At 43.4% G+C, this 22335-nt stretch overlaps 3 protein-coding genes and 1 pseudogene across 10 annotated transcripts in view; all 4 read left to right on the forward strand.

Annotated features, from left to right (window-relative positions):
* Positions 1–217: 217 nt before the first annotated feature.
* Positions 218–1438, forward strand: HSPB2 (heat shock protein family B (small) member 2). Its single transcript, XM_090265917.1, has 2 exons — positions 218–340; positions 783–1438. Exons 1-2 carry the CDS (start codon positions 247–249, stop codon positions 1235–1237), a joined length of 549 nt encoding a protein of 182 aa, XP_090122043.1. The 5' UTR covers positions 218–246; the 3' UTR covers positions 1238–1438.
* Positions 1439–3042: 1604 nt separating this feature from the next.
* Positions 3043–9734, forward strand: CUNH11orf52 (chromosome unknown C11orf52 homolog). Of its 2 annotated transcripts, XM_090265927.1 has the most exons (5): positions 3043–3204; positions 7568–7605; positions 8554–8612; positions 8850–9031; positions 9645–9734. In XM_090265927.1, exons 1-5 carry the CDS (start codon positions 3173–3175, stop codon positions 9655–9657), a joined length of 324 nt encoding a protein of 107 aa, XP_090122053.1. In that variant the 5' UTR covers positions 3043–3172; the 3' UTR covers positions 9658–9734. The 2 variants fall into 2 exon arrangements, with proteins under 2 accessions (XP_090122053.1, XP_090122052.1); XM_090265926.1 differs by having other exon boundaries at positions 3045–3204; positions 8850–9734.
* Positions 9735–9799: 65 nt separating this feature from the next.
* The window catches only part of DIXDC1 (DIX domain containing 1), a 73566-nt gene continuing 61030 nt past the window's right edge, over positions 9800–22335 (forward strand). The window contains exons 1-3 of one of the 6 annotated variants that reach the window (XM_090265919.1): positions 9800–10266; positions 10510–10588; positions 11315–11406. In XM_090265919.1, the coding sequence (XP_090122045.1) occupies positions 11350–11406 (57 nt within the window). In that variant the 5' untranslated portion in view covers positions 9800–10266; positions 10510–10588; positions 11315–11349. The other 5 variants (XM_090265920.1, XM_090265921.1, XM_090265922.1 and 2 more) reach the window with 5 other exon arrangements.
* LOC150018918 (elongation factor 1-beta pseudogene) lies at positions 11342–14239 on the forward strand (annotated as a pseudogene). Its single transcript, XR_016509024.1, has 2 exons — positions 11342–11406; positions 13486–14239. The product of XR_016509024.1 is annotated as an elongation factor 1-beta pseudogene (transcript).

Raw genomic sequence — 22335 nt, forward strand, 5'->3', positions numbered from 1 at the left:
TGTCCTCGCTGGTCCCCTACGACAGCTGAGGCGTGTGCTGGGGAGGGGACGGGGGTCCAGGCGGCGCTGGCCGAACGAACACTCGTGGCCGGCGCTCAGGGCCCCCATTGCTCGCCCCTCCCCTAGCCTCGGCACTATTTTGGGTGGTGTAGACCCCGCCCCCACCTCCGTCCGAGCCCTGGCTCTCCAGGCAGCTGGAGGGGTCGCACTGCTCCTCCGACTAGGGCCACATACGCGTCTGCAGCCATGTCTGGCCGCTCGGTGCCACATGCCCACCCGGCCACCGCCGAGTATGAATTTGCCAACCCGAGCCGCCTGGGTGAGCAGCGCTTCGGAGAAGGTATGGCACAGACGCCACTCCTTTGCCTCCCACCCCCACCACCTGAAATTCTGGGCTGACCTCCCAACGGTGCTGGCCTCCACCCCATTCCGGGCTTAACTGAACCCTTGGGCCGAGACATCTCCTGCCCCAGTTCCCCCCCTCGCCTTCTCCAAGCAGGGTTCTTTCTCCTTCCTACTGACCTCAGCGCAGACGTGATGCGCGCAGTGCTCTGACACCTGCCCCCTGTCTTCTTGTTCCCCTTGTGTCTGCCCAGTTTTGCTTTGGTTTGGCCTCCATCCCCATCTCATTTCCTTTCTCAATCCCTTCTCCCCAGATGCCTCCTTCTAGTCGTTGTGCCCCCCCCCCTACTTTTCCTGAATCCCATCCTAGTCCTCATGTCTCATTTCACCCCTGTTTCTGCTTCATCCTGCCTCTTGCCTTCTCTCTCTCTGCCCCTCAGGACTCCTGCCAGAAGAGATCCTGACCCCCACCCTCTACCATGGCTACTATGTCCGGCCCCGGGCCACCAGAGCTGGGGAGGGCAGCAGGGCAGGGGCCTCTGAGCTCAGGCTCAGTGAGGGCAAGTTCCAGGCGTTTCTGGATGTAAGCCACTTTACCCCAGATGAAGTGACCGTGAGGACTGTGGACAACCTGCTGGAGGTGTCCGCCCGGCACCCCCAGCGCCTGGACCGCCACGGCTTTGTGTCCCGAGAGTTCTGCCGCACCTATGTCCTGCCTGCTGATGTTGACCCCTGGCGGGTCCGTGCTGCTCTCTCCCATGATGGCATCCTTAACCTGGAGGCACCTCGGGGTGGCCGACATTTGGACACAGAAGTCAATGAGGTCTACATCTCCCTCCTCCCTGCGCCTCCTGACACAGAGGAAGGAGAGGAGGCAGCAGGGGTTGAACCCTGAGTGCCAGAGACCCAGTACCCAGCACTTTCTACCTCCTGTGGTGACACAGCAGCTGCTGCCACCACCCCAGAGGTAGCAGCATCCTTGCGGGAAGGGAAAAGTGCATGGGCCACAGTGTATGGTTTGGTCCCTTGGGACGTGTCCTAGCCTTTGGTTTAGTTCTGGGTGGAGCTCAATAAACCCAAATCTCAGGGCCTCGTTTGTGCTGCTTCCTATTCTGTTGTCTGGAGGATGGGGTGGGAAAGGGGAGAGAAGGTCATAGCTAGAGAAAAACTCCTCAGTTAGATATGCCCAGTGTCACAGAAGCCCGAGCTTACTCTGGGATGCTGAGATCACACCCGGAAGCTGATACTGGCTCCAGATCAAATTTCTAGCCATAATTTTCTCACAGTGCAACAAAAGAGAGAGTGATCCTGGGAGGGAAAGGGATATGCCATCCAAACAAACCAGAGGCACTGTCTAAGCTGGTGATTAGAGACACTAAAAACAAGGGTCTTTAGACTGTCTGTCCTGTTTTGGGTAGGAGTTGGAAAACAGATTTTGGATGGAGAGAGTTGCCAAAAGCTCTGTTTTCTCATACTAAGGTCTCTCCACTGAAAATGGTCTCTGATTCTGGGAGTCCAAGTATGTATACACAGGGGCACAGACACAGAAATCTCTGCCATTGTCACCAAACCCCACAATCTCCCTACCCTATGCATAGGTGAGGCCCATGAAATAAGAGGCTAGTGCAATGATCCAGCACAAGGTTATAGAGTAAGATGCTTTACCCTCTGACAATTAGCTGGGAACAAGAAGAAATAATAACAATAGCTAGGGCTTACCGAGAGCCCCCCCCTCCCCCGCCCCGCCTCCATGTGCCAAGCCCTGGACTAGAGGTTTATATACATTATTTCATTTATTCTTCACCACAACCCTGGAAGACTTTACTCTTATTGTCCCCTTTTTTCATAAGTAAAGAAGATGGCAAGAAGTGAAGAGTCCAGGGTACGCTCTGTGGAGTGCCGGGCTCAGTGGTGGGCCCTGAATACTCATGGGGAGCACACAAGTATCCAGGCATCTGAGCCAGGCACTAGAGATGAGGGTAGGAACACTAGGCACAAGCCTATGGGTTTCACAAATTCTTCTGGAGCCCATATTTTCTACAGAGGTATTTGCTCAACTGCATCCTAGTTGCTGGTAAGTGTGGAAATGGGTGTAATTTTGGGTCATTGAAAGGAGAAGCTGAGTTGAGCTGTAAGTGGGAATTCTATAGTTCTGTATGAGAATGAGGAAGTGAGCGGCTAAGAAGTCTGAGTCATATCATAGAGTCATATGATTTTTCTACCAGAGAGGGGATAGGTAGTAGGTTCACTCCTTCATTTGACAGTCCTAAGAGAAAGGTGATTTGCTCACATTAATTCCACTAGGAAGGGAGAAGAAATAGAAAAGGAATTCATTTCCCTAAATGTAAGTTTCCTAGAGACTCCAGTATTCAAACCCAGATTCTAGATAGGGAGAATGAGACACTGATACTGATAATCTTGAAAGTGAAATTCAATTAAAGCTGAGTAGTGCTGGGAAACATAAGGTAAAACTCTTTACTCCATTATAGAGGATATATTTCCATGACAGTGTGATGTCCTGTAGACACAATTCCTAAGGAATCCCTGAAGCTTGAAGCTCAAAGCCCTTGGCTTCATCAAAGCAGCTCCAAATCCCCAAGGTGAGATAGTTCTCACCTGGAGCCTGTGTGTATTTCTCTATCCTTTGGCTGGGAGTAGTCATCTGGGAATCATTCCAGCAGGTGGCTTCCAAAGTCCAACCTGCTGGGTTGAAATCTGACACTTACAAAGACTCCCTGCGAGCTGCTACTGAAAGCTAAACCAGGAACCAGGAAATGCTCAAGCCTCTTTAGGTAGAAAAACAGCTGGGCTTTCTCGGAGAGACAGCGCCATGGGAAACCGGCTCTGCTGTGGGAAAAGCTGGTGAGTAGGGGTTAAGGGGACAGGGTAACATCTGTGTGGGAGGATGTGGAGGCCTTGAGAATAAGATAAAGCCTACAGATAATTGCCAACTTCCCACAGCACCTTCCTCTGCCTGGCACCTCCCTGTGCCACCACCAGAACAGCACCTCCTGCTGTGCTCACTCCTTTTAGGTAACTTCAGAAAACACAGCCAAGCCAGCTGTCAGTAGAATGCCCAGAGGAGGGCTGGAATGGTGAATTGTCATTGTTTCTCTTTGTTCTCCTCTCCATCTCCTTTCCCGTCTGTCCCTTCCCTTCTTCCCCTGATGATGATGATAATTGTAACATTTGATGGCTTACTATTCCAGCCACTTTACACTCTCATTTAATTTTCCCAACAATTCTATGAGGGAAGTGGCCTTACTCTTCCTCGTGTTTTTACAGCCCAGAAGCTGAGGCTCAGAGCAGTTGTCTGAGGTCACGTGGCTAGTAAGCAAGTAAACCAAGATTCCAGCTAGATCTGTCTGACTTCAGAGCCCATGCTTTTAACCACTGCGTAATACTGCCTCCCAAATCAAGCAAATCAACATTGGAGAAATGCTTATTTAACAGGGCAGAAGTCAGACGAAGGAGACTATCCATGGTATATTTGAATATGACTTTCACACTTATTTGCTGTGTGACTTTAGGCAAATCCTGTTCTTTTTTCTCATATATATAGTATAGAAATGTAGATTACATGACCTGTGTTGTTTAGATTACCAGTCTGAAGAGCAGAGGACATGAGAAAGCCTCATCGTAAATTAATTATAATGTCTTTATTGTTCTTTCCCAGAGTAGTCATTACTCTAAAACCCCTAGACCTGGTTTCAGACAACTAGTGTTGTCTTAGCTATACCATTCCAAGCTTGGGACAGTGTTGAGGATATCTTGTTAAAGTATCATTATACTTAGAAAGATAGGTGAGGTACATTGAAAAGGGCATATGATTTGCAGTCAGTAAATTGAGGTCCTATTCCTACTACTCGTTAATTTATTAAATAAGTATTTTATTCAACGCCTATATGTACCAGGCATAGTGACAGATGCAGAATACATAGTAATAATAGGAAATTTGGTCTCTGCCTTCTTGAGTAACAAAGTTTTAGGGCCTTAGTTGATCCATCTGTAAAATGGGAACAGTAATATGTTTTTCCTGATAATGTCAGAATTGAAAAAAAAAAACACTTTTTAAACTCTGAGATGTCCTATAGAGAGAGGAAATCTAGAAACATATAAAAGCTTCTAAATAAGGGAGTGTAACAGCTTCTTTCACTTCCTTTCTTCCCAAGTCTTCACGTTCTTTGTTTTTGGTTTTTCCCTCTGATGGTGGTAGTCTTAGTAGTCAGGTTTGACTGACGTTCGTTATATGCCAGGCAGCTAGCTGAGTAGTTTAAATTTATTATTTTATTTAATTCTTAAAATAATCCCATGAGGTTTTGGTTCTATTATCATCCTCATTTTATTGATTAAAAAAATGGAAACCTAATGAAGTTAAAAATTTGCTGGAAGTCACACAGCTAGTCTGATAGCATCAGTCTGACTTTAGATCCTGGCTAGAAACACTACACCAGATATTCTAATCAAAATACAGGGTAGAGCAAAAGTAGGTTTACAGTTGTATGTAAGTTTATTCTTGTATTATTTTTTATTAATTATTGTATTATTTTTCATACAAACAACTATAAATCAACTTTTGCCCCATCCTGTATATTTTTTCCTCTTAAAACATTAGTAGGATTGGGTAAATATTATTTCCTTCTACTTCTTATCATCTCAATAAACAGCTAGAGAGTTAAAGATACTATGATAATTAAAGAGATTTTTATTTTAAAACATTAACTTTTTCTGATTACAAAGTAATACATATTCACTGTAGAATATTTGGAAAATACCAAGGAGCAGAAAATAAGAGCATAAATGTAAGCACCCAGAAATGACAGGAACTTTTTTTTTTAACATGTTAACATTTTATTATAATCTTACAGTTAGAAAATTGAATAACCATTTAGTAAACCTTTTCCTACTACATTCTTTTTTAAAAAATTGTTTTTCTATTACAGTTGTCCCACTTTTTCCCCCATTGCTTCCTCCCACCCCCCCACCCCTTTTCCCACAGTCAGTCCCCACCCCGTTGTCCATGTCCATGGGTCATTTATATTAGCTCCTTGACTAGACCCTTCCTTCTCCTTCTTACCCCGCTTCTCTCCTTGCCCCCTCCCCCCTTGTCACTGTTAGTCTGCTCCTTGTTCACATGCTTCTGGTTCAATTTTGCTCGTTTGTTTGTGTTGTTCATTAGTTTCCTGTATTAGATGATATCATATAGTATTTGTCTTTCGTTCCCTGGCTTTTTTTTGCTAAGCATTTTACTGTCTAGTTCCATCCATGTTGTTGCAAATGGTAGGATTTCTGACAGGAACATTTGTAATCCTTTTAAAATGCCTATGTGCATCATTTTTATCCCAAAACATATATTATTATCATTTTGTTAACTTAATAAAGAGTAAAATTTCTGATGCTATTAGGTGTTCTAACATCTTTCTTGAATGGATGTGTAATGTTCCATTGATTAGAGATGTCATTTATTCAGTCAGTTCCCAATGTTGGGCATTTAGGATTTTTCCTGTGTTTATTTTTTGCAATTGTAAATAATGCTACAACGAGTATCCATATCTGCACCTGTCTTATTATTTCTTAGGACATGGAATTGCTACATCAAAGGGTATACACATTTGTTTAAGGTTTTTTATACTTATTGCCAATTGCATTCTGCAAAGATTGCACCAATTTTTACTGTTATTGCCAATATGGCAGAGTGCCCATTTAATTTCCTTAATTTTAAGCTAAAAATGAAGTCGTATCACCTATAAGTAACTGAATATTCCATTTGGGTTGTGTCCAGGCATTGTGCAATATCCAACTTGGGTGCAGGCTCCATTTACTAAAATTGGGTCACCCAAGTCTATGTTATTTTAGAATTAATATTATCCATTAATCCATTTAAGTAAAGGTAAGTAGGAAGACAATAGTGACAATAGGCAGGGAATTAGTGGCTAGGATAAGGCTCCAACTAGGCAATAGTAAATGCAAGGAAGAACTAAAGAGGCAGAAGAGGAAGCAGAAAGACCCAGAAGTAGTTTCAAAGTTTTTCTTCTGGACCACCTGTAGAGTTCAGATGGTGACTCTTAACTGCTGTCAACTCAGCAAGCTACATTAAAACCCAAAATCAGGGGTATGGACTTGGGGGGGATTGCTGGGGGAGGGGGGTGCTGGGTGGAGGGGAGCAAGGGGGAGAAAATTGGAACTGTTGTAACAATATAATCAATAAAAAACATTTAAAAAAATAAAAAATAAAATAACCTTTTGGTAAAAAAAAAACAAAAAACCCAAAATCAAATCAAAATGCAAACCTCTGCCAGATATGTGTGGGAAAATCCTGGTTTTGCCACAGTAGTAAAATGGACAAGATTTAGAAGTTTTCCTCTCTTTTTAAGTAGCAAAAGAAGGAAACTTCCTTGGGGAGACAGAAGTCAGACAAATAAGGTTGGCTCTGGTGAGAGTTGGAAATATACTAGCAAGGAAAAGCACTGAGTAAGCTCCAAGCTATTCAGCCTATTTCCTCAGACAAGTGTTTCTCTGGCCATCAAACAGTTGACAATCACATAGACACACTGGCTCCACTGGGGACCACAGAGACTCAGAAATGAGTATAAGAGGTCTGTCCTGCAGCGAGGGCAGGGTAGCTGAGTCACTCACCAAATTCAGAGCTTCCTGTGCTGTGGGCCTTAAAGGTTAAACATCTCTCACTTGCTCTGTTAATTAAAAACAGGACATGGAAGCAGGGAGGCAGGTCACCTGTTAGGAAAGGGCTTTGAGGAGCCCTAACTAGTGAGCACTGGTTGTGGCAGCTTCTGTGACTCCTGGAATGAGAATCCTAGATTGGCAGAGACCCCATAAAAGGCAGTGAGGCAGAAGCAAGAGGGTCTCTGAATCCAGGAATATCCCATTATTTGGCAGGTTTCCCTTACCCTCTGCTGGAATTAGCCTGTTAGACAATCCCAGAATAGCACTCAACTCAGCTACATCTCTGGCATGTAATGCCTGCTTTCCTGAGTCTGTATTTCAGGCTTGGCTATGTCAGTTGTACCACTTCGCCTTCCAGAACCATCCCTTTGGGAGAGGTGTGGTACCCTTGATAAAAGCTTTGGGGCTGGCTCAGGGTGACTCTATGTTAGAAGGAGGTGAGGGAAGATCATTCCAGAATATTAAGGAGGCCACAGAGCAAATGGTGAAGGAGAGAAGACAGAGACTCCTACACATGGGTGATCTGTTTTTCCTTTCACAGGAGCTGCCCATCAATTTTCCAGAGGAAAAAGAAAATGGGTAACTGGGGCGAGGAGAGGGACTGGGTGGGGTGGGGTGGGGGAACCAATTAGAGAAGATAATAGAAGCAGTGTCTTTGGAAAAGAGCATAAGGATGGAAGATAGTAGTGTTGGAAGGGATGAAGAGAGACAGTGCACCACAGAGAATCTTTATGTTACTGGGTTCAAGACCATCTTTGAAACTTTGGGTCTCATCCTTTCTATTATCTCAGAGTGGTTGCTCATTCTTTCATTCATCCAGCAAAAATTTACTGAGCACTTATATTGTATGTGAGGCGCTGAAGAATCCCAAGGAGGCACAAGAGGAAGGGCACACTGTCTGGGCCCTAAGAGAGTGGAAAATCAACTTTGAGAGATAGATATGTAAACAAGTAATTGTAATACCATCTACGAATGTCATAATAGATCCATATTCCTGCCCTGGGAGAATGGGAGGAAATAGCAATGTTGAAGAAATAATAGCAAGTTCACACATTGGAAGAGGAGCAGGGGAGGAGAGACTATTTTAGGCAATGGAATTATCTTATGCAGAAAAAAGAAAGAAAGAGAAGAGGATGACTTGATTTCAAGCGACCAACTGTCTGGTGGCTGAGCACTTACCACGTTGCACTGTAATGGTCTGTGTACTTATTTGTCTTCCCTAGTAGATTGTAAGCTCCCTGAGGTAGAGGAAACAGCCTACTCATTCTTTTATTCCCACAATGTGGCACAGAGCCTGGAACCTAGTGGGTTCTCAACATGCATTTGTTGAACTTGTCAGGAACTGGTGAAAAATGGGCCAGAAGATATTATGGGCAGGGCTAGCATGTGGGAATGATAGAAATGAAAGAGGTGAGAACAGATGTAGGGAAATGAGTTAGAAACCCACCATAATAGATATTTAAAGAAGGCAACCTCAGTAGAGACATGGAAGAGAGAATGGATTTAAGTCGGATTTCCTCCTCTCAGGGAGTCAACCGAGACGGACACTGAAGCAGCAGCAACAGCACAAGCAGAGTGGCACAAAGGTAATGACAGGCCTCTGCCCCTCTCAAGGGCTGCTCAGACCTGGGAAGCCAGGACTTGACTTTTTCACTCTGAAACAGATACATCTTAGTCGTCTATAGAATTTGCTTATTGTGCCCATCCTCCTCTGACCTCCTAAAGGAGCAAAGTGAAGGGACATCAGTTTAACTGACCCAGCATTGAAGGTGAGGGATCAAACCAAGCCAAGAATCTCTCTTAGTGCTGTCCATTCCTCACAGGGCCATGATACGACAGGACATACACATGAACGGGTATTGGAGCACCGTGTGTCTCAGGAGAGGAACCAAGGCCTCAGGTCAGAGGAGAGCAGCTTACATTACGCAGTCATTCAAGTGTGTGGCCGTAACCAGCCACGCTCTGCCAAGGAGTTGAAGCACCTGCAATCAGAAAATGCAACAGAGTATGCAACCCTGTCCTTTCCCCAGGCCACATCCTGCTATGACAGCAAGAATGGGACCCTAGTGTGAGCCTTGGGGAGGAAGGACTAGTTTCCATCGTTTCACCACTACTCCTGTGGGAGAAATGGGCCGGGAATGGCAGCCACATTTTAAGCTTAAGGAGTTCAGGAGCCCCTGGAACTGTGTGTCCTCAATCTTGCTTTCCCCCCTATGTGTATCTCTTATTTGCCACTGTTAGCTTGGAGCTGTGTTTGGGCTAGCCAGGTGTGAGTGGAGTTGCACAAAATGAGGGGGCTAGGTTGAGTGTGCAGTAGAGTAAGTTTTGAGCCCTACCTTTCCTCCTGCTCTCAAGAAAAGTGCAGAAAAAACAGGTTAGCCCTTAAGCACTTGAGCTGATCTTGTTGAACTTAATTTAAATGGTATGCATTTTACACACCTAAAACTCCAACGCTGAAGAAAAGGTGCTCTGAAAAAGCATTCTGGGCTTTGTCCACAGCCCCCAGGCCTGGCTTGGGCCATTTCCTCAGTGGCTGGGCCAAGGGTCACACACCTAAACAGACAAATCAGGGCAGGGGCGGAGGCATGAGAAAGGATCTCCCGACCATCTGTTACGAGGACAAGTCACTGACACTGACAGCACTACGTGGCCAGAACATTGACTCCCGAAGGTGCTGAGCCGAGAGGAACAATAAATCTCTTACAGAACGTGCCTGGTGCGTTTTCTGGGGCGGGGATTTGCGGGGTCTAGCAGGGTAGGTGAAGGCCAGCTTTCGCACCCCACTCTGCAGGCCTCCGCTGGGGCGGGGCGAGGGTGTGGTTTCGACCGACTCAAGGACAGTTCCCAACCGCAGCAGCCAGAGCACCCGGGGCAGGCGCAGGACGGGTAGGAGGCGCCTCTGTCCAGGCCGGGGACGGATCCTGGATGTCAGGAGGCTGGGTCCAGGCCTGCCAGAGGCGGGTCAGGAGAGGCAGGGGGCGGGGTCAAGGCCGGCAAGGGTTGTGATCTGAGCCATTAGAAGGCAGGTTGGACGGGGATGGGACACAGGGAACGGGCCAACAGTGGGCGGGTTCGTTGGTCTGTGGCTGGTTGGGGCCGGCTGGAGGCGGGTCCGACCTTGGCCGGCCTCCGCGTTACCATGGCAGCGGTAACGCTGCGGTGAAGCTGCAACTGGAGGAGGCCCTGCTCAGAAAGGCTGGGGACCGAGATGCAGAATCAGACCTACCGATGATTTAGAAGGTAAGTGCTGAAAGGCGGCGGGTTACTGGGAAGTAGTATTACTGCCATTTGAGCGTCCAAATCAGGACTGGGGACACGCGGTGGGGCGAGGGAGGGGTGAGAAGAAGGAGGTGGAATTTTCGAACCCGCTCTGAGCCTTTCAGGTTCCTAGTGTGCCATTTATGATGCAGACTTTCACAACTTGGAGACAAGTGGTATTGCACTCCCCTTTCTCAACCTGGACACCATCCTTCCCAAATACAGCTGGCGCTCGGTTTGTTCCCTAGAGGGATGATTCCTTAAGCGGAATAGAGTACTGAAAATGGAACCACAGCACAAAAAAGTTGGTACTAATCATGTCAACTTTATCATAGAATGGGAGAATTTTAAGCACTCAGAATGGTATATAGTATGTAGTCAAATATTGGCCGCCATTAGCATAATTATCACTATTTTCCTGGCCTATTCTCTGGTACAGACCTAGTGTATGCAAGTGGATTCAGAAGAAGTGGCTAGAAAACTGGCTCCACCAACTGGAAGAGCCTGTTTCCTATTAGTTAGGAGTAATAAAATGAACTCTTATTTCCAAGAATTATTTACTGTGACAGTCAAATGTGACAATTTAGGTGATAGCACTTTGTAAACTTAAAGTGCTACATAAAAATTTCTGCCTTAGAATATAAATGCTACCTTTCTAGTTTAATCCTGAATTTCTGAGGATGAAGGGACTTGTGGCAGAAGCAGTTCTCCCAGTATTTTTCCGGATGGTCTTCAGAATCCTTTCTGTGGTCTCAGACTGATAAATGTAGGGAGGAGGAAAAAAAATGCATCCTTGTTTCATTAATGCTAGGGAAACATTATTTTTTATTACTATTAAAATCTAAGTGACTGATTTTTTAAAAATGCCGTTGGAATATCCCTGTTGTGATTATAAGATCTTGGACTGGATCTCCTGCTAACCAGCTTCCTGTTTTTGATACTTCTAGATGACTCCACTAGATTGTTTTAGCTTTTGGAATTTTTTTCCTGTCCTGTATTTTTACCCATTTCTTCCTCTTCCTATTTCAAGGTGGCCCTGATCTGGCTCTTCTGGGAACTCTGAAGATGGGGACCCATGTGGTTATGAGACTCTGTCACTCTCTGCTGCCAGCAGAGCCCTCTGTGAGTTTCTGGTGTACTGTTTAGAGGAGTGTGACAACATTAATGGATTTTCGGTACAGTTCTACAACTGGGGGATTTCTCCATCAGGACTCAGATCCTGGAACTAAACTGTAAAATATTTGCTTCCTTTTCTTGCTTCCCCTTCTTATGGAAACTCTAGCTCACTTGATTCATTATCTTTATCTGGAATTAATAAAATCAGGCAGAGGTTGAAAATTTCTAGCAATTTATCAGAACATATGCATTCTTTAAAAGACTAATATAATGTTTTTTTGTAAGAACAAGCATGTTAATTACAGAACATTTGAGAAATATTACAAACCATGATTTTTAAGAACCATAATCCTCCCATCCAGAAACAATCACTGTTAATATTTTAGGATGTTTTCTTCTAGTCTTTTTTTCTATTATTTACATATTTGTGGTCATATGCACACACTTTTTGAATTTTGCTTTTTAACTTAATGTTTGTAAATATAAAATTGTTAAAATGTTTGTTTTAATGTGGGTAAAAATGTTTGGTAAACATCACAATGTCTGTAATTTTCATGACCTTTCCTCTGTTGTTGAACTTTTAGGTTTCACTCTCCCTATTGTAAGTAACTAATTGATTTCCTCATTTAAGACTGTTTTCCTTAGGGTAGAGTCCTGGAAATGGAATCCCTAGGTCAAAGGATGTGAACGTTTTAAGAATAAGTTGCCTTTGAAAAGAAGAATTGTGGTGTCAGATTTTGTGTACATCCTTCAGAGAGCAGAGGGACAATTAATTGAGAGATAGAAAGGTCCTTAGTAGAAAGCTGGTTAACTCTTGCAATGAGACCTTGGGTCCTGCAAAAGACTATCCCATGATAGCATAATTAGTAATGTGGTGCCCTAACACATTATGAATGGCAGTCCAGAGGCATGGGGGCGGGCATTTACAGTGTTTTCACAGTAGAGAAAGTTAAGGATCAGTTCCAAAGTATCCACCAGATGTCGCTTGTCTTAATTTTTACCTGCAGGATAGCTGACAGGAAACTTTGAAATGTAAATTTTAAAAATTCATGTTGAATATATTTGCATTTCTGCTTTGGTACAGATTATATTAAGCACTAGCATGTGATGATTACTTTGGCAACATCCTAGTCTCTCACCATTCTATTTTCCTTTTTATACCCACTCAATCTGTCACACTCACTTTGTACACTGTGTCCCCACATAATTAATATTGGAGACTCAGTTTTAGTAGTCTTCTCTTTACTAGTCTTTCTTTTTAGTTTTTTTTCTTGCATATGTGTGTACATGTATATGTATTTATGTGTAATTGAGTTCTTGGAAGTTTTTGCTAAAAGGATAGGACCTGGCATATAATAGCATATAATAGATGCTCAGCATATAATTAATGAATGATTAATGAAAGAATACATTGATGAAGAGAGGAAACTATAGAAGGATATCAAAAATCATTTATATTTGTCTTGAAAATATAGTAAAAGAGACAAAGATTCACATTCTTAATTAACTATAAATGGTAAAGTATGGAGCATGCTATGACTTTCGAATTTTAAAGAAAGGAAGATTCACTCATCTATTCAGCCAATATTTATTGAATGTGCATGATGTGTCAGGAAATATTCTTGGTTCTTGAGATTAACTAGTAAAAAACAAATAAAATTCCCTGCCCTCACGGGGAATTTTACATTCTGGGCAGAAGGATGCTGACAATAAACAAATAAACAAGTAAGTATCTAATATACAAGATGGTGGTGAATTCTAAGAAGAAAAACAAAAAAAAAAGTGAGGCTTGGAGTGCTGGTGTGAGGGGATGCTGTCATTTTAAGGAGAGTGCTCAGAGAAGGCCAAAGAGCTAACATGACATTTGAGCAGAAATGAACTGTGAGTTATCTGGGTGATGGGTGTTTCAGACAGATTATGATCAGATCTGTCTTGATTTTAACAAAATTAAGAGTGGTCAGAGAAGTTCCATAACGAAGTGAAAGCTGAATTCAGCTTAGTGAAGATTTGAGTAACAGAAGTGTGGGAGTCTTTTTTCCCTCTCTTAGCACTCTCGCCAACTGCTTGCGCCTCCTTTTTTGTTAGCTGCCACCCAGCTCCTGGATCAGCCAACGCCATGGGTTTTGGAGACCTGAAAACTCCACTTGCTTCCAGGTGCTCAACGACTACCTGGCAGACAAGAGCTACATCTGAAGTTAAGTGCCATTACAAGCAAAGGTGACAGTATCTGAAGCAGTCTCTGGCCTGCCACCTGCAGAGTTGCATCATGCCCTGTGTTGGTATAATCACATCAAATCTTATGAGAAGAAAGGGCCAGCCTGCAAGGAGTGAAGAAAGCTTTGGGAAAGTATGGCCTTGCTAATGTGGAAGACACCACAGGAAGTGGAGCTACAGAGAGTAAAGACAGTGATGACATTGATTTCTTTGGATTTGAGGAGGAGGAGGAAAGCAAAGAAGCGAAGAGGCTAAGAGAAGAACACCTTGCATGGTATGAGTCAAAGAAAGCCGAAAGACCTGAACCTGTTGCAAGTCTTCCATCTCATTGGATGTGAAACCTTGGGATGACGAGGTGGATATGGCAGAATTAGAGGAGCATGTCAGGAGCATTCAAGCAGACAGCTTAGTCTGGGGTTTTTCTAAACTGGTTTCAGTGTGGTGTGGAATTAAGAAACTTCAAAGACAGTGTGTAGAAGACAATAAAGTTGGAACAGATATGCTAAAGGAGTGGATCACTGTTCTTGATGACTATGTGCGGGTCCATGGATGTGGCTGCTTTCACTAAGATCTAAAATTCATCACGGATCATTGTCTTTAAATAAAAGCTTGAAAGATAAAAGAAAGAAAGAAAGAATTGTGGGGCATTCTAGGCAGAGGGACAGTCATGAAGGCATGGAGGTCAAAATGAGCCTTGTAAATCTGTGGGACAAAGTAGAACCTGCTTACCTGAGCCTAGGCAATTTCAGGGGAGGCTTTAAGAACTGGGAGTAAGGAATTCATATCTGATATGCTAAGAAGAGGGGGTGTTTAAGGACATTTGAGCAGTCTAAGAAAGATTAAGGGGTACAGACTGGCAGAAAAGCCTGGAGACAAAGAGAGCAGTTTAAAAACTAGGACATATTTGAGTGCTTTACGGTAGATATGAGCCCTTCTGTGTATATGTTGATGTCTAAAGATAAATGCAGTAGAAATTCTAAACATATGTTACTGCCAAGGAACTTGTTAATGTTAGAAAACAAAAGGAAGATTGAGGAGTTATTTCAGAGTCATTTAAAATATTTCCATTGAAAATTCTGTTTATTTATTTGAACTGCCTTTCTGCTTCCCCCTAGCACTTAATGATTGCTCATAATAGATGTGTTAAATTTTACATAAGTGTGAACATCATACATCTTACTTCTGCACAAGGAGAAATCAGTCAATATTTTCACCAAAAGACAGTTCTGTTTAAGGCTCAAAGTCTTACTTAGGCTAACATGTTATTATCTATATTAATAGAAGTGATGAAAGAGTTTCCTAATGCTTCCTCTACTGGCTCATTCATTCACTCATTCATTCAACAAAAACATTTACTGAATACCTACTAAAAGTATCACATAATGACTAAGAAACTGGACTTTGGCTTCAGCCCTTAAGGTTCTGGGGCAAATCACTTATCCTCCAAACCTCTCTTTCTTCATATGTAAAATGGGGACAATATAAAAAAATCTATTTATGGTAATTTTGACCATCAAATGAGCTAATGTATCTAAGCACTTAGCGCAGGGCTTGTCACATAGTAAAAGCGCAGTTTTGCTATATTATGATTGTATAGCTTTTGGTTTTAGTTGGGGAGGGAAGTATCTACTACCATCATTGTTAAAATCCTGCAGGGCTGAGGAAGTCTGGTATAATTTCAGAAATCAGACAGCATGGCAGAGATATGCAGAAAGCGCTCGCTTGAACTCTGTGTCTCCTCCCAGGCAGAATGAATGACAGACATGCATCAGTTGGAGTGTTCCAGCTACCCAGAGTAGCTTGCTGCTTTCCTGTGTATGGGCACTATGGGATGCAGATTATTGTCCTAGTTATTCCTAGTTCTTTTAGCTAACCCACTTTTTCTCCCAGCTCTTATGTTGCCATCACAATGTAGTGGGATGGTGAGGATGGAAAGAATACTAAATGTTAGTGCTGCTTAGAGTAAAAGCTAAGTTAGTTCTTCTCCTGGGTCACCATGTCAGGCAGACCATGAAAAGTATGGTGAACACATCTTCTAAGCAAACAAACAAACAGATTATATACTCTAACAGGAATTTTCTCCTTTTTTCAAGTGTGAGAACAGGCTATATATAAAAATATTATAATTTTGGGAACATTTTAATAGCTGTATGTGGACAATGGAATAGAATATTTTGCAATTGTATTATCTAATTTTTTAAAAATAGGTACTTTTTAAAAATTATTTTATTTATTTATTTTTAGAGAGAGGGAAATGGAGGGAGAAAGAGAGGGAGAAAAACATTGATGTGAGAGAGAAACATTGTTCAGTTGCCTCTGGTACGCACCCTGACCAGGGACCAAACCTGCAACCCAGACATGTGCCCTGACCGGGAATTGAACCGGTAGCCTTTTGCTTGGTAGGATGATGCCCAATCAACTGAGCCACACCAGTCAAGACTGTACTATCACAATTTAAATGAATTTAAATTAAATGCCATTTAAATGTTAGGTCCACATTTGCATTAGCCACATTTTTAGTGCTTAATAGTCACATGTGGCTAGTGACCACTGTATTGGACAGCACAGATACAGAACATTTTCAGCATCACAGGAAGTTCTGTTGGACACTATTGCTGTAGAATATGTGGTTGATATAATTATAGACTTCCAGGAAATAGTGCAATCTTAGACCGTATGCCCTATTATAAATCTTTTATCAATTCACCACAATTGCTCTCTCATTCCTCCAGCATGCTCTGAGGTGCAGGGCAGACAGCTCAGGGCTGGGCTTAAGTGACCTTTGCTTCAGATCCTAGCTCCCACATTGTCTAGCCGAGTGACTGTAGGCACCTCTCCTGGCCTTAGTCCCTCATCTGTGAAATGTGGGAGTTAGGCCAAATGAAATCAATGAGTTTTCCCAGGAACATTGAACCAGATCCTACTTTGGTAAATGACTTGTTTGAGAAGCAGTGACCTCTTGGCATAGATAACAGCAGGACATCCCTCTGCTGTCTCAATAGTTTCTATTGTGTCCAAAGCACGATGGACTGTCAACCAATTAGAATCTTCTATTCAGGGAACCACCAACTGGGCGTCTGGGTTTTGTATCTCTATGCATGTAGATGTGTTCTATGCAATTTTATGCTCTTGGAAGCGTCATACTTCTCTTTTAAAAGGGACTTGTTACATTAACATGGGTTAGTGACTCACCTGAGTGTATATGGGCTGTGGTTCTGGTGAGGGCAGTTCTTGGCAACTAAATTAGTCAGATAGATTATGAAGATAGTCTTCTGACTTGTGGGCTGCTCAGGTTAAGTTTAATTTGTTGTCATGGTTTTTCCCCAGCCTTAGGCAGAATGGAACCCACAGTGTTAAATCAGCAGCAGCCACTTAACACCTCTGCTGGCTTTCTGCTCCCTGCTTGCAGTGGTCAAAAGGAAGGTGTCTCTCTTCTCAGAAGCATATTTGTGTTTAGCAGGTTTAAACATTCAGGCAAGATGTTACTAGTTCTGGCTGCTGTGGCTAAACATTTTTCTCCACAGACCCGAGGAGGAGGCCATTAGGTTAAGAGCCATTAAAGACTTTTCTGGGTGTTTGGGGAGAGAATCTGGGCCTTCTGCAAAATTATGAGTGTAGAATCGTGGCTCTTCAAACTGTCTCTGTCCCTGACCAGCTGTGTCCTTGGACAAGGCCATGACCTCTTCTGACCCTTAACATTCTGTAAACCCTTTCTTTCCCTCCATCTAGATCATGAGGTGTAATATAATATGCATGAATGTTCTTTCAGTTCCCGGTTTTCCTATAGAAACAGGAGTATGCACTGAGAGTACAAATGGCTAGTGTTCTTAAAAATAAATAAGGCTGTGACTTGTGTAACTAGAAACAGAGGGGAATAGCTCTGTTTCACTTGAGCAAGATTTACTTAACTTTGAAAAGCACCAGGACATTTTTATGGTTCTTATTTTAATTATAACCCATTTAATTAACTTAAAATATTAAAAATATGGGCTTTACATTGTATTTTTTATTGTATTTTTTTCCATTACCATTTATCCTCTTTATACCCTTCTCCCTACAATCACCACACTGTTGTCCGTGTCCATGAGTTCTTTTTCCTTTTTGTTCAATCTCTCCACCCCCTAACCACTCCCAGAGATGTTAGCCTGCTCCCTATCTATGAGTCTTTTACATTTTAGAAGTTATTCTAAAAAGAAAGAAAGGTGTTTTTGTTAAAAGCCTTGGTCATCCTTGGTTTACCCTTGATGTTTCTGTTGTGATCCTATATGATTTGTTTAGCTCTATTTCTATTAAATTGTCCTAATACCATCAATAGCTAGTTTTCTTTCTATCCTCATTTTTTCTTTCCTTCTGAAGGGTTCTTCTCTTTTTCTCTCCCTTTTGCTTCCCTTTCTTTAGCCTAACCTCACTGTCCAGGCCCCATATGGAAAAAGATTGCTGTTTTCAGCTAGTGGTGGTGGTGGTGGTGGGGGGGATAATCCTATGATTCACTCCCCTTCCCACCTACCATATTGTGGGTACTTGAGGTCTTAAATCAGCAGATCCTGTGTGTGTGTGTATGTGTGTGTGTGTGTGCGCGCGCGCGCGCGCGCGCGCGCAGCGTGTGTTCACTCAGACACGCCTGCCTGCAGAGCTGGTGTGTGCGTGTGCAACTGCAAGCTCATGCACACGCTGGCTTGCCCGCTTGTTTGACAACGTGTGTGCAGCGCGCGCACACACACAGGCCAGCTTACCCGCGCTCCCCCCCTTCCCCCCCCCCCCCCCAGCCCCGCGGTGCTGTCCTTCCCACTGGCCGGGCGGAGGCAGTCCGCTAGCCCCGGTCCAGCCTGTGCGCACCCAGCTGTTTCTATAGGAACCACGGCAGCACCCCGGCCCCTCCTGCAGAGGCCTCGGTAGGAGCATGCCCAGTGGAAGCCTCTAGTTTGGCTCTAGTCTGGGTTTCCAGTAAGTGGCTTCGGGGATTCCGGAGAAATCCCAATGTGCTGAACCGAGAGCCTTTGTGTGCAGTGGGAGGAGGAGGCGCGGCTGCCTGGCCTGGAGACCCAGCCCGAGAGCCCGGGCAAGAACAATGCTAGCGTGCCTTACCCGGGGGAACTTACTGGACGTCCTGCAGGAGGGCTTCAACGAGGTAACTGCTCCTCCCACTCCCTAATTCCCCTCCCCCAACGCTTCCCGCCTAATCTCTGGAAGGGGTCCTCCTTCATCCCCATCTGCACGAGGACCCCAGGACAATTCGCCTGCAGATCTCTAAGGGGGCTTCGGTCGTGGGTACCGTGCAGATGAGTCGGGTGGAGTGGGAGGAATCAAAAGGGCCTCCTGCCACCAGCTAAGCTGGGCTTTGACCTTCTCTGGCAGCTTACCTGAGGCCAGAAGACAGGACCACAAATTCAGAGGTTATCTCCTTCCAGAAGAGGTTGTCTCTACGCTCTGGTGATTCTCGCCAAGGAAATTCCTGACTATATGGGAAGAGTGCTCATTCTATTTCAGGAGCTAACAGATAAGCCGAGGGAAGGGTGGGTGGGGTGGCATTGCATTGGTAGAAAGTTTGAGAGAGGACAGCACCGTGAGTAGGTGGTCCACGTGAAGTGCCCTCTTCATGTTGATATCTTTTTCTACATCCAGGGCAATAGATTTCTCCACAACCAAGGGCATGATTGGCAGAGAGGACCTAAGAGGAGAAAGGAGACTTGGGTTTCTGGGCCCAATTCTGGGGAGCCAGCATTTGCTTCCTCTGTGTGAGAGTGGGGAACTGGGGCTCCAACTGACAAGCAGCATGGGGCACAGACAGGCTGGCTAGGGTGTTTTTCTCTTCACTGTTTTCTCTCAAAGTTCTGTTATATATTCCATTTCCTTCTCTTGTGACCCAGAAAGTTCTGATTTAGGGCCCTTCCCCCTTTGCAATTTGCTCCATATGTCTTTCACTGCTCTGAGCCCCACCCCTTTGCGTTGCCTTATCCCAGGACCCAGGGAGACACCTACATGGAGACCCAGACTTAGTTGTGTCTTTCTTCCTTTCTCCTTTTCTTTCCACCTCTCCCTTTCTTCCCTCTTTTAAATTGAAAAATTTTTTTAAAAATCAGTTTTTAAACAATGAAAATATGAGTACATTTTTTCTTAAATATGAACGTTATAGGCAAGACCAAGTGCCTTGGCCACCCCTCTAGTCTAGTCTTTTCCCCAGAGGTAACAATTCTCATAAATTTGTGTGTAAGGTTTTCTTTCTATAGCTGCACTACAGGCTCTTCTCTTATTTCCTGTTTCTGATTAAGAAGTTCTGCTGCCTGACTTGTCCCAGAGCCTCCTCCAGCCCTGGCCCCTGTGCCCAGCTTTGTTCCCGACAGAGGAAAATTGCAGAGATGCTATCCTAACCTCACTGACTGAGTCAGTACTTTTCCTTTGACTGAGGGGTGTCACAACCATCATTCAAGAGCAGAGTTTGCATCCTGCCTGCAGTGCAGGGAACCTCATGTGTGCATCAGTCCTCTTTGAACACATGTGATGGGATTGTTAGCAAAGAGCCAGGAAGCCACCTCTTTGAGTGCTTCCAGTATTCCTGGTTCCTCCTTTCTCTGTGTTTGGGCCTCCCCTGGTCTCAAGCTTCATAAGTCTGACTTAACCCCACCAATTGTGGCAGAAACCCCTTAGGTCCTCTGGCCTCCCCCTTTTTAAACTCAGTTGCCAGGTATCAAGTCCTACTGTCTTTATCGGGAGGAGAAAACCAGCACAGAGTCAGTCCTACTGTTTGCCTTCTGCTTATGTTCACTTCCAAACCTTTCCACTGAAGAGCCAAGAGGCTTGACTGTCTTTTTAATGTTTTAATGTGTCAATAAATATCCCGTGACTTCCAATTCTTATACAAGGGAAAGGGAGAGTGGGAGAGTTTTCTTTTTGTGGTGGTCATGGTATTCATAAAAACAATGGACACAACTCTATTATTATTTCACGTCTAGAATAATGCAGTAATGCCTTTTTTCTTTCTCACATTTGATTTTTCTACCCATGCTGTAAATCTCTCTCTACCTCCCCCGCCCCCCCCCCCCCCGCCACAGATTAATGTATAATCCATTCCCTTCTTTTAGTGGACTTGAATTCTGACAGCCAATACGTACTTTTGGTTTCTCTGTGAAATTGGCATAATCTAAATAATAGTGATATGATAAATCTCAAAGGTTCTTTAAAGTTTAAATAATTCTTTCATATATATAATAAATTGAAAATTGTTTTCACATACTGTATCACATTTAGTGCTACTGAATAATGCTGTGGTTAGTTATTTCAGAATTGATGGGACCCTGATTGACCCTTTCCAGCCTCTAGGGTTGCTTAATAGATCCAGTAATATTCCATCTCTTTTATTAGAGTCATGTGATAAGGATGTAGATAGGGATTTAAAAGCCAGTGTCAGAATAGACTTCAGTTCCTCTGAGAAACTCCTTACCGAGGCTAAGAATACTACATGTAACCAGTCATCTCTGGGGAGTAATCTAAGCATATCTGAAGCTATTCATCACCCAAATGCTTTTAAGGTCTGTGACCTTATTCTCTATGGCAGAGAAAACTGCCACAGGAAATGAAGCTATGGCCCTAATTGGTTAATTATTAGGGAACCATGCAGCAGAGAGGAACCCTGCCCTCCGAATCAAGGCTTCCCTTTACCTACTGTTGGCTCTTTTCTCAATCATATGCCGCTATGCATAACAATGCATGACAGTATTTTCTTCTATCATGTTCCCTGAATAAAGCCCTGGTCTCAACAAACTTGACAAATTACAGAACTGATCCAGGTCAGTGCTTTCAGTGCAGCCTCTTTTATTGGCATGGTTAAAATGCATTATGAATTATCCACAAGTTTTGGCTACTGCCACATTCTGTAGCCCACCCTTGCTGTCATCTCCTTTCTCTTATGTTTTGGGCCTGCACTTTCTGTAGTTTACATTTGTTTTCTCTGCCACTTAGTATTGATGTCATATGAACATTGTCTTTGGTTAATGTGCCAACATGAATTTCTTCAAATTTTTTTCTGGGGGCTAGACTTTACAGTAGTCCCTCTCTATATCGTGGTTCACTTATTGCGGACTCACTGTTTCGCAGGATTTTTAAGATTATTATATTTAATTATTTATCGCAGTTTTTTTGCTATATCGCGGGATTTTGCGGTGCTGTATACGTATGTTGTTAAAGTTACGTAGATTTAAGAATGTAGAATATGTTTAAGAACATAAGTAGTGTTTATAAAAGTGTGGAAAAGGTTAATAAGGGAGTGGGAAAGGTTAATAAGGGACTGGGAACGGTTTATAAGTATGTGGGAAGGGTTTATAAAACCTTAAAATATATATAAATACTAAAATAAATGTAAGGTTCTTACTTTGTGAATTTTCACCTGTCGCGGGGTGGGGGTCTAGAACGTAATACCCGCAATAAGTGAGGGAATACTGTATTTAAATAGTATTTTGGTGCTTGTGTTGAAAGGTTTTGGTAAACCGAAGACTGTAACATAGTTTGGCCAACAAGCATTCATTCATTCATTTAGTTATTTAATTCACTTATTGGATGAGGGGATGGATAAAATAATTGAGAAACACTTAGTTCCTGCTTCCAAGGAATTTATAGGGAGAGATTTATAGGTGTACTGAAAAAACCATAATAGGATGCTTAATGTGATAAGTGCCATAAAAGAGGTAGTGTTTGTGGGAGATTATTATAGAGATACCTTCCACTTAA

The sequence above is a fragment of the Furipterus horrens genome, unplaced genomic scaffold (assembly GCF_987537825.1).
Source record: "Furipterus horrens unplaced genomic scaffold, mFurHor1.1.pri manual_scaffold_2, whole genome shotgun sequence".
NCBI classification, from domain to species: Eukaryota; Metazoa; Chordata; class Mammalia; order Chiroptera; family Furipteridae; genus Furipterus; species Furipterus horrens.

Excerpts from the sequence above, each read along its gene's own strand:
- CUNH11orf52 (XM_090265926.1), top strand. The coding sequence starts at position 3,173 with ATGGGAAACCGGCTCTGCTGTGGGAAAAGCTG. Across the intron at positions 3,205-7,567 it reads CTCTGCTGTGGGAAAAGCTG|GAGCTGCCCATCAATTTTCC; the intron begins GTGAGTAGGGGT and ends TTCCTTTCACAG. Across the intron at positions 7,606-8,553 it reads CCAGAGGAAAAAGAAAATGG|GGAGTCAACCGAGACGGACA; the intron begins GTAACTGGGGCG and ends TCCTCCTCTCAG.
- HSPB2 (XM_090265917.1), top strand. The coding sequence starts at position 247 with ATGTCTGGCCGCTCGGTGCCACATGCCCACCCGGCCACCGCCGAGTAT. Across the intron at positions 341-782 it reads TGAGCAGCGCTTCGGAGAAG|GACTCCTGCCAGAAGAGATC; the intron begins GTATGGCACAGA and ends TCTGCCCCTCAG.